A 15,289-nucleotide genomic window follows, 5' to 3' on the forward strand; every position below is an offset into this window, starting at 1 on the left:
CCATTTTTCAAGGGGGCAAAAATAGGTCAGCAGTGGTGTAACTTTAGATTGTACTATGTAGAAGCACATACACTGCTCTGCTCTGAGTGGGATGGAAGGAATTTCTAGTAAAAACATATGTACTGTGACCGTGCTGGGGGTTGTTGCTTTGTACTGTAGAAAGAGAAGTAGGATCTCGATGGGTTTTTTGTCATCAGCACGCCCTCAGAATATGTTTGTCATTACATACTGCCTGAAGGCACCTGGACATTTTGCTGCATGGATCTGAGGCTTGTATGCTGTTACTGTTTCCCTTGTTGGTGGGTTGAGCACCTTACAGTTGTAGAGGAAAGCACAGTTTGAGCAGTTTTTATTCCAATGGACAATATACAAATGAAGTTGTAAAGAGTAGGTGGAATACAAAAGCAGTGTGGCTGCACTTGCACAAGCTGTAACTGCCAACACAAGAGTTTGTGGAGAATAAGCTGCAATAGGGCTTATAGCAGAAATTTGGCCATGATGGTTGCTAAAGCCTTGACAAAATCTAGCCCGCCCGATCTGTTCTCCCTCTCTTTGTTTTTAATAGTGATCTGCTGGGCTGCTGGTGGGTGGTCCTGGGGGTTTTAGTAGAGGAGCTGGAACTTGGGTGCAGGCATTCCCTGTGCACTGGGATTCATAAACTCTTGTACTGGGTGCGGGTTGTCTGTTGCTTCCAGTGATGGATGAGCAGTGGGACCTGTGTTGTAACTGCCTGTTGTTCAGCTCCAGTATTTACTCTGCAGATTCATCACATGGATTAAGTGCAAGTTTTTCCTGGTACTTCACTGAAGAATTTAATGAGTACTCAGCTTGTAACACATTGCTTTAGAAGCTGTATGCTAACTTTTAGACAGGGGTTTATCCCCGCCTCTTGCAGGATTGAGGCAGTTTTTGAACAATTTTTTTTTAATCTTGAGTGATGTACCTGCAGAACACCTTGAAAGGCAAAGCATGATCACACTGAGTCCCAGGTGCATACACTCAGGGAGGGAGGAGGGAATTGCTGGCCTTGAAATGTTTGAACAGGTGAGTCCAATCTTACTAGCTCTGGCAAGTCAAGGGACACTGGGTTCTAAAAGCAAAAATATCTCAGTTCTTATTCAGAGTCTTTATAAATATTGATGGAAGTTCAGAGCTTTGACATTAACAAATGAATAAAGATCACATCATTTGCACAGTCTTTTCCAGGTAGGGAATAAACGGTTTGCCAAGTGAGTCACTATGTGAAAGTACAGTTTTGTGTCATCTGTATTCTTTTTGTCTAGCCAAGAAGTGTTACAGTATATTTTGTGAGGGGTCCACAATGAAAAGAATACACTTATTAATGTATGGTTGCATGTGGGGGTTTTATATGTGCATCTGTAATCTTGAAAACTTTCAGGTTTGTTAGCCAAGGCAATTGAATGCAAACTGCTGTGCTTGATGGGCTGCGTGCAAGATTACACAAGTTAAAGTTTTGGATCCTGATGGTGTAGATGTGCATTAGTGTTATCCTCTCTACAGTATTTTTGCTATTGAAAGACAGTCTATGGAATACTGATAAGTCTGTACAGGAGCTGAGTGACAATGTGGAGCCTTGTTTAGCAGTTTTCAATGTGCACAAGTCTGAGTAAATCTCAGACTCAAAATACCAGGTTCGTTTTCCCTGTGGCTGCTCTAACAAAAATCTAACAGAGCTGTGTTCATTGGAATGTCATATGTTTGGTTGGAATCTCTGTTATGAGTTCCGGAATGAAACAGAAAGGAGGTGGATGGTTGGATGTGCTCATCCCTTCCTGACTGGATCAGCTGATCTTGGGGTTGATGAGAGATAAAGCAAGAGTATGCTTGAACTTGTGTCTGCCATGGCTTTTAACTTCCTGCCTTTGAGCTGCCAAGACTCGTGCTCTGTCAAGTTTTCTTTTAGTTCCAGATGAAGCATCTTGGATCTTCTGCTGCACAGCAAAGTATTTGTTGTTCTAAAAATCCCCATGTGTGTGCTTCTCTTGGCCCTGAGGGGCAGTTCTCCTGTGCAGTAAGTGAATACAGCAGGATTCACTTAGCAGCATGTGTTAATGGGAATGACCTATTGACAGAATAAATTATCCATTTGAACCTAAGATGTGGAAAATGCACTGATGCTTTTTAAATGTGATGTTTAAAGGAAAATTGTTAATTATATTCAGTGTCGTTGTTTTCATAAGCTGTCACGGCATTATGATAATTTGACACCTCTACAACTTACTTATAAATGTTTTGTGCATTTAGCTGTTGTTTTCTGCAGCTGCCTGGAAGGTCTCCGTTAACAAAATGCAGTTTTCTGTTTGTCTTTATGACAGCTAGAAAATGTAATTGCATAAAGTGAAAAGAAAAAGCCATTTGTATGGCCTGATCATCGTAGGTCATGAAACAAACACAGCCTAATAAAGCGTTGGCACGAAAGGCAAGGTTTACGTTTCTCTCCTTGCTCCTCCATACACTTATTTATAGAATAGAAAATTATAAACAAGAACATTATTTAATCCTTGCCTCTAGCAGTTGTCTTTGTACGTGCTTTGTGCAGCTTTGGTTGAGAGAGCGTGAATCCTAAGTCCCATTTTGACAGAGACTAGAATTTTCACATGATTGTGCGATCCTTCTGGTGCTCACCCTTTGTGTCTTGAGGTATTTAGATTTTTCTGTCTTTCTGGAAATGTAGGAAAAGGGTTAAAATGCAGCTCTGTAAGTCCAGGGACTAAGCAGAGCTTATTGATCCCCTCCTATTCACGTACACATTTGATGTGAGACGCTGACCTAGAAGCACTGAGAGTTAGTTTATTAGTTTTGACATTGGGATTCGTCAGCTGTAATTCAATTAGAAGCACACTGATGGATGTGTTTGTATGCTGGGGCTGGCAGCTGTTTTAGGTTCAGAAACTCACAGTTCTAGTAGGAATATTGTTTTGTGCAATCTTACCCAAGATTTGTATTCCAAGACTAAAAGTGACATCACTCTTGATTTGGCTTTTAATAGATTTCTCAGTGTTTCCAATTATGTTTCTAATTAGAATAATGTCTTATTTCCCACGACAGTTTAAAAATAACGCAAGGTCTGTAAAAGAGAAACTATCAAGATAATTGAATAATGTTTTCTGTTTTGTTTGTTAGTTGGAAACCTTCTTCCATCTTAGTTGGATACATAGACCTGCTAGGCTACCGGAATAATTTTGGTGTTTACAGAAGGTTATGGTGCAGTGGTTGCTACGTTTTCTTCTGTCAGTATGTCTTGGGGCTTTTCCCATTCTCAGCCCAGCCCATAACCAGCCAGCTGGTTCCCTTTCTAGTGGGAAGACAGAACACCTCTCTGCCTATGTAAATGTTAGCTTTTCAGGTGTGAGATCTGCTGCTCTCTGTCCTACCTTTTCCCATCCAGGCAAAGCTCCTTCCCTTTGCACCTGAGGTCTTTTGCAGCAGCATTGTTTCTTCAGGCCTGAAAATGTTTTTCTGCCACTTAGAACCAAGGTTTATGGCTAAAGGGATGGATGTTTGAATAACTGTCTCTGGAAGCCTGAGAATCCTAGTTGAGAACATAGTTGTAAGTCAGCTAAAAATTGTCTGTAGGGGAAAGAATGTAAAAGAGATCTGGAACTGGTATTCAGAACTTGATAGATCTTGGTCTCTGAGGGAAGGACAGATCTAAACCTGTTGTGGTTGTGGGAGGGGGTTCAGCCAGTCTGGGATTGAGGCTACATCCAAAGTTATCTCCATGGCTGCCAGCTCAGAAAGCTCTGGGGTCCTAGATTCAAACAGTGAACTTACCTCTCTGTGCATAATTTATCGTGGCTGAGTGCAACTACCACAAGAGCCTGCCCATGTTTTTGTGGAGCATGACTTAAGTCAAACCTCTGTGTGTGATATGCTGTTGCCACATGTGTAATTACCTTTGGAGGTATGGGAGAAAGGCTAGGAGCTCAGGGGTGTGAGAAGGGATGGCTTTCCCTTTCTGCTGAGTACTTCTGACATGCTGCAGTGATGGAGGAGGTTAAAACAGTGCTAAAGCTGTGATGCTTGCCAGGAAAATCCGTGATTGCAGATAAATGCGTATTTGCGAGGTCAGAGTAGTGCTGCATTTTGTAGCATCACACATGAGGTTGAGAATATGTGGCAAATTGTGTGTTCTGAGTCAGCCCCCGGAGTGGGTTGTCTGTTGCAGAAGGCTCAGGACCGCATTACTTTGTGTAATGGCTCATTTTGTAATAAGGATACTACTTTTTTTAAAAGTAGTATAATCAGGAAGACACCAATTAATGGTAGTAAAACTTCTTTGCCTTTTTAGAAAACCCTTTGCTGTCAAGTGGATTATGAAATTCATCTGGTTTAAAAAAGAAATCTCTGTAAAACTTGTCCCCTTTCTTCCACCCTCCTCCCAAAACTGAACCACATGGGATGCTTTTGAGGCTGGGGTTCCTCTCTGGCTTGATTTGCAGAGCAGCTGGAACAGATAAGGATGCTAAGGTGGAGAGAAAGTTGTGAACAAGGGTGGCAGGAGTGCTTTATGGAGGCTTTCCTTATGTTGGATGCCACCTCAGAGTAAAAAAGCAGAATTTGAAGTGCTGTGGTAGGCAGCAAATTAAACAGGTAAGAGAAGACTTTCAAATAGTTTCAGGAGCTTTTTGTCACCAGATGTCTTTGAGGCTTCACCAGCATCAAAAAAGACCGGGTACCTATTTGATATCAAGTATCACAATTCCTCCAATGAGATTAAAAATACATAACTTTTCTAGATGTAAACTGCATTGGTCTGGATCATGAATCAGTTTTTAATAGAGACGAATTAAGAAAACTAATTATTCTGTTTCTGCCTGTGTGTGGGCTTTTGCATGTCTTTGAAATGGGATCTAGGACTAGATGGGTCCTTTGATCTGATTTCTTATCTGGTATAGTTACAAATGCCCCTACTTACAGCTTGTGAGAGACTGTTAGTATTTCAGTGCGCTGAAAAAGTCTTTCATGGTTGAGGCAGGCCAGATAGCCTTGAAGAAAAGATGAAGTTTTCTGAGCCTTTTTTGTCTGTTCTTACCTTCAGGGAATACAGCATGGCCCAAACAGAGAAAAAAGGCGGGCTGCTCCGGAAATCTTCAGCCTCCAAGAAGCCATTGAAAGAGAAAGTGGTGTTGATGTATGATGAAATTTTCACGGTAAGAAGCTGAACATTTCTTCTTTCTAAAGTGTGTGTTAAATTTTCTTGGTTTAGTTTATGCCGAGGGTTTTTTTCAGTGGATTTCTCTCTTCAAGGTAAGGCCTGCACAGTGAAGGCACATGCTTCAGGCTCTCCTGCTGTCATGCAGAGCTCTGTATTCTGCTCTCTTCCAAAATGTCTCCCTGTCCTGTTGTTTACCAGAACCATACCATCTGTGGGAAGTCATGGCTTTCCCAGTATTTCTCACAAAACAATTCAGAAAATAAACAGAGGCGTCCCAATTGAGAGCTACTTCTGTTGGTCCTTCTTTTTTTGGGAATCTGTGTAGCCAGAATTCTGCACTGTGAGACCGCTTGGTCATCCAGCGGGTGATGCTGACTCTGAGCTACCCATGATATAGACATTCTGTAAATTCTGCCTGAATAATTTATTTGCCCTCATGCCTGTTCCTTTTCCTTTCAGACAGAGGACCCCAGTAAATGCAACCCTAGGTTTTGGGAGGAGCTATTTCTGATGAAGGTAACGGAATGTGAACATCCTGTTGCTGTTCTGCCTATGAAGTGGCAGACTGTCAGTGCAAGGACTTCTGTTTCTAAGGTGTTGGTGATGTGTAATGTGCATGAACTGCTCCTTAACCTGACAGGTCAACCTGGAGTACCTAGAAGGCAAGCTGGAGGCTCTGGATGGGGAAGAATTAATGAAGATAAAAGATAACATCAACTGCTTGTTTCAGCACTGCATCCAGGCCCTGGGTGAGGAGCACCCAATCAGAGTGGTGAATGCATTACAGGTACCACACTGGGAGACAGGGAAGGCTCTCTTCTGCTTCTGATGAGGCAATATGTTTGTTGCTGGTATCAAACACCTTGTGCTTGTTTCTTTGCTACTGAGAAGAAGTAATGTCTAAGGAGCAGTTGCTACTTACTGTCTGTGGAGGTTCCAAACATTCATAGTCTCCTTACTCTTGGCAGAGCAATAGAGGGTTTCAGAATTCAAGAGGATCTGATGATGGAGAATGAAGTGGATGGCAGTGAGGAGACAAAGGGGCTTGTTCACATTGCAGGCTGTCGGTTTGGGGTCTCAGAAGGCTGTGACCTTTGTGTTTTAGGCTGTGTAGCTTCTGTGTTTTACTTTCTCCTCCCTCATTTCAGCTGCCTTTTTCAATTTCCACATGGGTCAAAAAAGAAATAAAGCTCTGGAGAAGTTAGTGTGAAATTTACGCAGGATATTGCCCCACCTGGACACTTCCTAATTGGAAGCTGTGAAGAATTATCACCCAGAATTAATAGCCATTTTTGTGCAGGTTGTTCCTTACCAAGGCTCTGCTGTTCCATATCTTGTATGGGAGACTCCCCTCCTCAGTCTTGATATTTGATGTTACTAGTTCACAAGCTGATTCTTACATTTTGGTGAATGCACTTGCTTATCTTAGCTTTAGGAGTACAGGATATGAAATTCAGGTTTAGAGAAGTCATCTGTAGGAGACATTGGAGCAGCAGCGAGCTGGGAAAAGTTGATTTAAAACAGAATATTTACATCTCTGACGTACAATCTTGCATTGTTTTATTGTTATTTTTAGAATTAGTTTGAAAGGGTTCTATTAAAGTTTTAGTTATAGCTACATAGACAGCTTAGACCAGCCCCAAATTACTAAACTTGTATGCAGACTCTTGGAAGAAGTTAGGGCAGGTCACAAGAATCGCGCCGTTTGCCTGTAAATAGGAACCAGGTAACACATCCTGAGCTCAAACTGGGACAATGTTCCCTTAATCAGACTGTGTTTATGTGAGAAATGATCCCGAAGCCAGAACTTATTTAAGCAATCATTTTTTGAGAATGAGCATGGTGACCAAAGGTTTGTTTAGCCCAGTATCTGTTTCTGTCAGTAACCAAAAAAAGGATGTCTACCTTACCTTTTTGCTTCTGTACGGTTCTAGAGGTCTGCTAATTCCATCAGGTCTGTTTTGTCTCCAGCTTTATCTGAAACTAATTACTTCTCACTGGTGAACTTAAGCTGGAATCTAAAACTGCCTTAGTTATATTCCTGCTCATTCCCCTCTTCACAGGCCTGAGAGGTGCCTGATGACAAAAGTCACCCCAGACATTTCCCTCTCTTAGGACAAATTAGTCATTTGCTGCCCATAAATTTTCCAGAGAGTCTGCTGGAAACATAGTGTGCTGATACCTGTGTATTAGCAGTGATCTTCAAGAACTTGGTATGAAGCAGTAATTAAGCTGCCTAATAGACTTGGAGCCAATTTGTTTTGTTTTGTTTTGTTTGATGGGGAGCTTGGTTCTTATTGTTGACAAAGGCAGTTTATTGGTCTGACTTGGTATAGCAGTGTGGTCACCAAACAGAAATTTGTGCTCAAACAAGAAAAATATGGACAAATACATTCTTCTCCAATTTTTAATGAGTTGTCATCCTCCAAGATCCTCTTTAGAAATGACAGGGCTGGAGGAAAGGTCAGACAAAATGTATGGCTTCCAGGCTGGTGGTATTAATTTCAGTATCTGCCAGTGCTAGGAGAGGGTCATGCAGTGGGTTTTGCTGTTGAGTTGGAGGTGTTGCCTTACATCTCACCTTCTGTTTCTTCCCTTTGCAGACTTTGTGTGCATTAATTCGAGGTGTCCATCAGAAGAACAAATCCACTTCTGGGTTTGACATCATCAACATGCTTGTGGGTTTTGATAAGGCAGAGCTGTGTATGAAGGTGAGGCCCTGGCAATGTAGAGGGAGCAGTTTGCACAGCAGCTGTGTTGCAAGGGCAGTGAGTTGCAGACAGGTGTGTCTACCAGGCAGCAGCTTCGGGGGGAAATATTTGAGCCACTTACTAAAAATAGCTCTCCTGTACCTGACAGTAGCACAGACATTTGGGGTCCCTGGGTTGGTTAGTAATGGAGCACTTTCTTTTCCTTTAGTTCCACACTGTGCAGTCACTGTGGTTTAGAGACCTTAAAGCTAGAAAAGGCTGTCACAGGCGATTACTACATAGTATTGAACCTCATACCTTGTGCTTGATTTTTATCTGATGGTCATACCCTGTGTTCTCACATTCCATCAGCACGTGTACTTTTTTAAACTTACTTGATGCTCTTCACTGTAAAAATGTTGAGTTTGGGAAATGACCAAGTAACCAGTGATAAAGCTGAATTCTTGTTGTATCTTTTATCTCTCTACAAGAGTAGCAATTTTTCTTCTCTGTAAAAATTGTAGTCCATTTGGGGAAAACATTAAGTACTAATTTGCCTATCAGATTTCTAATCATAATTGATATATGTATTGTTAACTAGAGGTGTGCTGCTGCATCTAGAGAAAACTCATGGGAAATGATTGTGATGTTATGCCAGTAGTCATTAAACTGTAGTTAACACAAAACAGTGTTGAGAAGTGATAGTGTGACTATGGCCTGTGTAGAAGTAGTAATGGCTCAATTATTGACTTTGGAATAACATGGTGCTCTTCTACTTGAATCTTCCAGAAAGCTTTTTATAAAAATATTTAAAGTAATTTAAAATACTGCTTTTGAATAATGTGACTATGGTTCTTTAGAATCTGATGGAGAGCTTGGACTCCCTCCTCTGTGCAGAAGGTTCTGAAAGCCTCAAAAGCCTGTGTCTGAAGCTACTTCTCTGCTTGGTGACAGTAAGTACTTAACAGTTGTATAATAACTTAAGGGCTTATATGAGCCACATCTGAGGGATGGAACTGTTTCAAAACTTGAGCAGAATGCTGCAGTGTGAAGCTTAAGAAGGGGAAAGAAATTGTGAATGAGAACAAGGGTCAGTCCAGAATACGCATGATGGCTCTAACCAAGATGCCAACGCAGACTAGCAGATGCTTTTCATCCTGTGAGATAGGTGCAAACTGCGGCCAAAGGGGAGAGGCAGGAGGAACTGTCAGTTGGATTCACAGGTGTGGGTTTTTTAAAGAAAAAAGCTATTTAAGAAGTCTCAGATAAATGGAAAGAAAGGGAGAAGGGTTGAGGAAAGACAGAAAGTGTGGAGTAGACCAGAGTGGTGAGGATGTGAAGAATAAGGAAGTTGTAATAAATGGCCACTCATCAGCTCTTGGAGATGGTCAACTGTGACCTATTTTGACTGTGATAAGAGATAATTGGAAGTGGGAGAGGTCTTCACTGCCCTCTTCATGATAGGATCTTGGTGGAGCATATGTGGCCTGTTTTTCATTCTCTGCCTCCTTTTTCACTCTCAGCCCGCAACAGCTGATGGCTGTTGTCATTCATGCAGCTGTGTAAAATACCAGTGTGTGGAGGAATGGGGAGCTCTTAGTCTGTGGGTGGTACTTGGCAGAGAGAGGGTAGGCAGGACAGATTTCTTTCACTTCATGTCTAGCTCTACTGCTAGTCACACCTTGACTTGCTAAGTGTGAGATTCTGGGTAAATGTGTCCATCTGGGAGCAGAACTCTCCTGTTCCCAGTGTGTGCCAGAGGCAGCTACAGCATGGGTGGAGGCTTTGGGTGAGATTTTAAAACTTGTGTTTGTACTCAGGTGACAGATAACATTAGCCAGAACACCATCCTGGAGTATGTGATGATTAACAGCATATTTGAAGCTATTTTACAGGTAAGGGTTCTTCCTTCTACTGCGGGGGCTCTTCCATAGTGAGAACTTTCAGTAATGTGTTTGCTTTTCAGCTTTTTCAGTGCAGTGTAGTTCACTGGCACTGTTGTTGCTTCCATTCATAGCTCAGTCATATATATATATTTTGTAATGCTCTCTCCCCTTTAGTCTGCTGTTTTTAGTCACTACCGACTGTTTAAAGTATTTTCACTTGAAACATTTATGTACAGTTAGAATCTGAACAGATTTCTGGGCTAATTTCACACAGAATTCCCGTATTGGAGAAACTTTTTTTCAAAAGGCAGTGGGGATATATCAAGTTTTTTTCTGCTCTTGGATAAATTATACTTTTTTCAGTGGAACTGAACCTTGGGGAAACCCAGAACACTTGCACAGGTAATGCTGGTGATTCACTGAGATACTGTCCAATGCTGTTGAGAAACATACATGCCCTTTATGCCCTGAAAGCCTACGTGCATCCTTTCTATGGTAAATAAGCTTCTCTGTGTGCAGAACTCCCCTGAGGCACTAACATTCCCTTCACCCTAAATATCCTCTTTCAGATAGGACATAGTTTGCTCTTATACATACATTTCATGATTCTGCTCTGTCTGAGTCACTGCAAGCTTCCTGAAGCAGGCCTGAACAGAACAGTGTGATTGTTTATTCCAGATCCTGTCCAGCCCTCTCAGTCGCAGGGAACATGGATATGATGCTGTTGTCCTTCTGGCCTTGCTGGTCAACTACAGAAAGTATGAGGTAGGTGTTCTGGGTAACAGAAACATCACTTCTCTCCACTTTATTAGAGTGGCCTCTGGATTATGAAGGCAGCACACAGTGCAGTTTTTAGCAGTGCACACTGTAGCATCAGGATGTCAGCACAGAGCTGCAGAAGCTTTGCAAGGCAGCCCTGTTATGCTCCCTGTGTCTGTCTCTGATGTGTGTGTATAATCAAATGTGTATGATATTCCTACAGCTTGTTCCATGCCAGCATGAAAGAAACTACCTAGGGAATTTGCATTTCCTTTGTGGAAATAGTCTGAGGAAGGTCCTTTTGGAAGAGTTACTGTTGTGCCAAACCATGTCTGCCTCTGTGTGTGTGTGAGTGTGTGGTTATACATAATCTCCAAAGTAAAGTGAGCTGTCAGTCATCCTGGGCTTCAGACTGAATTTGTGATTCAGAACCTGACTAGCTGACTGAAAGAGTACAGATCCCCAGAAGAGCTGGGGACCAAAGAAGCTGTGACCAAAGAATGAACTGAAACATCACAGCTAGTATTTCCAAGAGAAGTTTCTCTCTGTCTCTTTGATGGATTCCTCTTTGAGGAACTTTATTCATCATCATCTTTATGTTTATGGTGTATTCCTGTTTTTCTCTGTTACTCATCAGCTTGAAAAAGAAACATTTTGAATGTCAGAACAACCACCTAATGTTGGCTTTTCTTTGTATGAGGCATGATGCTTTAATGATCAGGATTTTTTTTCTTCATGAATAGGAATATCCTAATATACTTCAGTAGGCAGAAAAGAGGAAAGTTCTGGAATACCCCTGCTTCAACAGAATTACTAGGAGGGAGCAGGTTTCAAAACCTACCTGGTTTTATAATAGGTCTTGTTCTGAATTATGGATAGACCTAGAGAATATGCAAGGACAGGAGCTACACTTGGTGTCAAAGTAATGCCTGTTAACGTCTCATTCCTGTCAATGATGTCAGAATCATGAATTGCAGGTTCTGTTCAGCATTCTGTGCTGTGGTAGCATGGAACAGGAACATGGAGTTTGATTTTAATATATGGCTATGATGGAAAACTGTTGGGAATTATGTAAGTAGGGTTACTTATGAGGGCAAACTGGGAAGACCAGAGGTCTCATTGCAACGTTCAGACAAATGGTGGAGAGCTGTGTAATCCCATCCCTGAGACACGGATTGCTGTGGACTGTAGTTTATGTCCTTAGTAAGGTAGGATGCTGTGAGTGCACATTGTCCTTGGCTCTTTGCAGTGGCTTTCTGGGGAGTACTGAGTTGGGGTCGAGTGCTTTGGAGAACACTGTCTGAGACGTCTTGAAGCTGGGCACTCAGAGGAAGGTGTGCTGATGTTTGAAAAGTGCAATCCATACAACCCCACTGAAGCAGACTTGTAGCAAGGGGAACTTCAACTTGAGCAGCTCCTCTGGCAAGGCTGAAAGCTACTCCCACAAAGGTTTGATGTGACAACTGCCCAACACTGCCCTTTGTAGCAGTGTTACAAGCCAAGCCTGTAGTAATGCAGCCACAAACTTTGTCCTTGAGTAGCTGCTTTCATTTGCTGTTCTCTGGCCCTTAGAGTCAATTTGGTGGTTGTCTGGTTGTCAGTGGATTGTAGCACACTTGCATGCCACAGGTGCTCTGGAGTTCTCTTTTTAGTTAACTGGCACAGCTGAAAGGTTCTCTTTTGGTCTGAACTCCATTGGTTGCCAAGTTGTGTTTCCAGCTGCTTAAGAAAATCTAATAAGGCTCAAAATTCATTAGCTGACTATGATTTTGTGTCTGTTTTTAGTGTAAATACCTGTGAGTTTTGCATCAGGATGTTTTTTCATAGTTTTGGGACGTGAATTTTGTAATCTTCTCCCAAATTCTGTGGAGAGTATCTCTTCATGTTGTCATTACCAATGTTGCTGAGATATTGGCTTGCTTATTAATTTATGTTCTCAGGATTTACATGTCTTTACTTGGAACATTTGAAGGGATCCCCCTGACTGAAATCCTAATAATTTTCAGAAGTTGTTCTAACTATATACTTATTCAAGCCTTCAGCTATATTTTATGCTTTTTTTTTAATACTAGTCCTGATTTCAGAGAAAATTGATACTAGGAGAAAGAAAATGCTGTGAGAAAAAGTATTTATTTGATCACTTTCCCAGTGTTTTAAGGGATGGCTGATAGGATAGCAAGTTAAAATCAGGTAGTGACTTTTAAATGCTTACTCTTTGATAATGTTTAGGCAGAAGTTTATTTGCCTCATGTTCAGCCTGCTAGAATTGCATGTTGTGTCTTTTCTTAGACAGAGCTGAAAGAAATTAGTTAAAATATGGGGTTTTCCCTTTGTGTGCTTGTGTGGCAGCATATAATGTATCCAACAGCCCTCCGTGTCCAGTTTTGTGCACTTGCCTCTCCTTGATACAGATAACTACAGTTGCTGAAGAGATACAACTTTGGAGAATCACAAGGTTCATGTGTTGCTTTTTTTTTTTTTTTCAGAGATCTTGTATAACTCAAATTATTTTTTTTAAAAATCTCTTTAACAAAAAAAGTAATTACTCAAGCTCCAATTCCCTGCAAAATTACCTGCCTGCAGATGAGACTTTTCTTCTGTGTCTTGATTCAAAATCAGCTTTTTTAGTTTTGCACTGACACATATAAATGAGGAAAAATGTGCATTGCTAATCTAAAATGCTTCCTACATTATTAGCATTTGTCTTTGTAGATGGAGCCTGCGTGCTTTCTTCAGCTAAGTTCAAGGCATTTATATTCTCCAGAGACTTCCAGCTCTTAGTGGTGTAAACAAAGTGTTGATCTCTAACCCAGCAGCAGATGAGTCTGTAACGTTGTCCTGCCTTCCTGGGTGCTGCTTTAAGCAGTCTTTGCAAGGTGTTGCAGAAGGGAGATAGCAGAGCACTAATGCTCCATCCCAGTGTCACTGCCTGTTCCTGCTGCAAAGCTGCGTGTGTGTCACAGATAACAGGCTTGCAGGACAGCTGCTCCACTTTCCAGACTGACAGATGACCTGGTGGAGGGACAGAAACTCCCTCTCTTCCCAATAAAATCAGGAGACTGCCTGGCTGAGCCAGTAAGGAGGTGTCCCAGGCATAGCAGTCTTAGCATGTGTTGTGACTCCTGCTTCTTTGTGTGTGTTCTGTTTTATGGGAAAGAACAGAGATTCTTCCCAGGTGGTTGGGTAAACTGGGAAACATAATAGTGACTTTTTTTCCCCGAAGGCTGAACTTAAAACCATTTTTCTTTCTTCCTTCTTCCCCTACCCTGAGCAGTCAGTGAATCCCTACATTGTGAAGCTCTCCATTGTGGATGATGAGGCCACGCTCAATGTGAGTACTTGGCTTGATTCCTCTGTGCTGCTGGGGATGCTCTCTCATGTAGGGTGTAGGGTAATGAATGCAAGCGTGGTGTATGGTAGAAATCAGGTCTCAGAACAGTGCTGCTCTAAGGAACACCAGTACAGTGCTTGTTCAGCCCTAACTGTGCTCTTGCAGTAGGTTAGGCAGCTCACGATTTGGACAGTTTGATCACCAGTTAAATGGTGGGGGTGGTTAAAAAGCTATGTAGCAAGGAACATGCTAAAGTTGATCTATTATGCATTCATGAACTGTCTGTACACTATTTGCTGTCATGTGCCAAAGAGGCACAGGATGGTTTATGCCAAAGGGGATCTCATTTCCAGTGCTGTGTCACTTGATTTTACCAGTCCACAAGTCAGTTCTTGTAACTCAGTGGAAGCTTGTATCTGAGTCAAGAGTCCTGCAACATATTTTGGATTGTAGCCACAGTGAGTTTTTTACCCAGGCCTGGATAAAAACTGGCAGCAGACTGAGTTATGTGAGTTCTGGACTTGGAAGCTGCTCTTCAGGCCTGAAGTAAAAAATAAGGTCCATGCTAAATAAAGAATGAGAACTGTTATTCTGACTTAATTAAATTGGCTTGATAGAAAGGATGTGTAGTAGTTTTGTGATGGTGGAGGCTGTTTGCGAGAACTCAAAGGTTATTAGCGTCTCTGACTCTTGTTTTGAATTTTTGGATGTCCTTCCTCTGACATCAACTTCCTTCTAAATTTCTTGATACTTTACTGAGGCTTCTTGAGTGAGAGCTCTATCTGGAGGTCCAAGGAAAGTAAACGTTCTCTGTTGAACTTAGTAATTAGATAAATAACTTTAAATTTTGTTGTCTGGGTTTTTGTATTATAATATTGTTGTATCATAGCACATCTTAATAGTTCAAACAGCTTCAAGGGAAATTCTGCATAGCATGCTAGGTTATCGGGGGGGGACAGCATTGCTATGTGTGGTCAGTGTGTGATTTTCTCCCTTGAGATTTTAATGTGAAGTTTTTTTTTAACGCTTTTTTTTCAGGGAATGGGACTTGTAATTGCCCAGGCTTTATCAGAATATAACAGGTAAAACCTGATTGTGTCTTGTTTATCAATACACTACTGTTGCTAAACATTTTCACAAACTTTTTTTTTTTTGGTGTTAAAGCACTTGTTTATCACCTAACAGCCTTGATGCACCTGGAGAGGAAGGGAATAGTCTTATGGTTTGAGGTACTTTGGTTCAGTTGATGCTGTCCCTGCAAGTCTCAATGCATCTGTATCAGCTGGGCTGATGGGCCTCAGGAGAGATCTTGCTGTAGTGGAAGATATCCATTGTATGTTTTTACTGTCATAGATTTTACCTCTGTATGAACTTTGTGTAAAATCTTAGTCACAAGTGAAGAGATAATAATTTGCTGAGAACTTCTCTGTTAAAAAATTGATTT

General features: G+C 41.5%; 1 protein-coding gene across 4 annotated transcripts in view; it reads left to right on the top strand.

Annotated features, from left to right (window-relative positions):
- ARMH3 (armadillo like helical domain containing 3) overlaps positions 1-15,289 on the top strand; it is a 124,201-nt gene that overhangs the window by 1,910 nt on the left and 107,002 nt on the right. For 3 of the 4 annotated variants that reach the window (XM_069019858.1, XM_069019860.1, XM_069019861.1), the window contains exons 2-10: positions 5,063-5,174; positions 5,639-5,695; positions 5,820-5,966; positions 7,783-7,890; positions 8,730-8,822; positions 9,690-9,764; positions 10,434-10,520; positions 13,789-13,845; positions 14,884-14,927. In XM_069019858.1, coding sequence (XP_068875959.1) covers positions 5,073-5,174; positions 5,639-5,695; positions 5,820-5,966; positions 7,783-7,890; positions 8,730-8,822; positions 9,690-9,764; positions 10,434-10,520; positions 13,789-13,845; positions 14,884-14,927 — 770 coding nt within the window. In that variant the 5' untranslated portion in view covers positions 5,063-5,072. Of the gene's footprint in view, positions 1-869; positions 1,207-5,062; positions 5,175-5,638; positions 5,696-5,819; positions 5,967-7,782; positions 7,891-8,729; positions 8,823-9,689; positions 9,765-10,433; positions 10,521-13,788; positions 13,846-14,883; positions 14,928-15,289 lie in introns of those variants that run through there. The other variant, XM_069019857.1, reaches the window with a different exon arrangement.

The sequence above is a fragment of the Aphelocoma coerulescens genome, chromosome 6 (assembly GCF_041296385.1).
Source record: "Aphelocoma coerulescens isolate FSJ_1873_10779 chromosome 6, UR_Acoe_1.0, whole genome shotgun sequence".
Taxonomy (NCBI): Eukaryota; Metazoa; Chordata; class Aves; order Passeriformes; family Corvidae; genus Aphelocoma; species Aphelocoma coerulescens.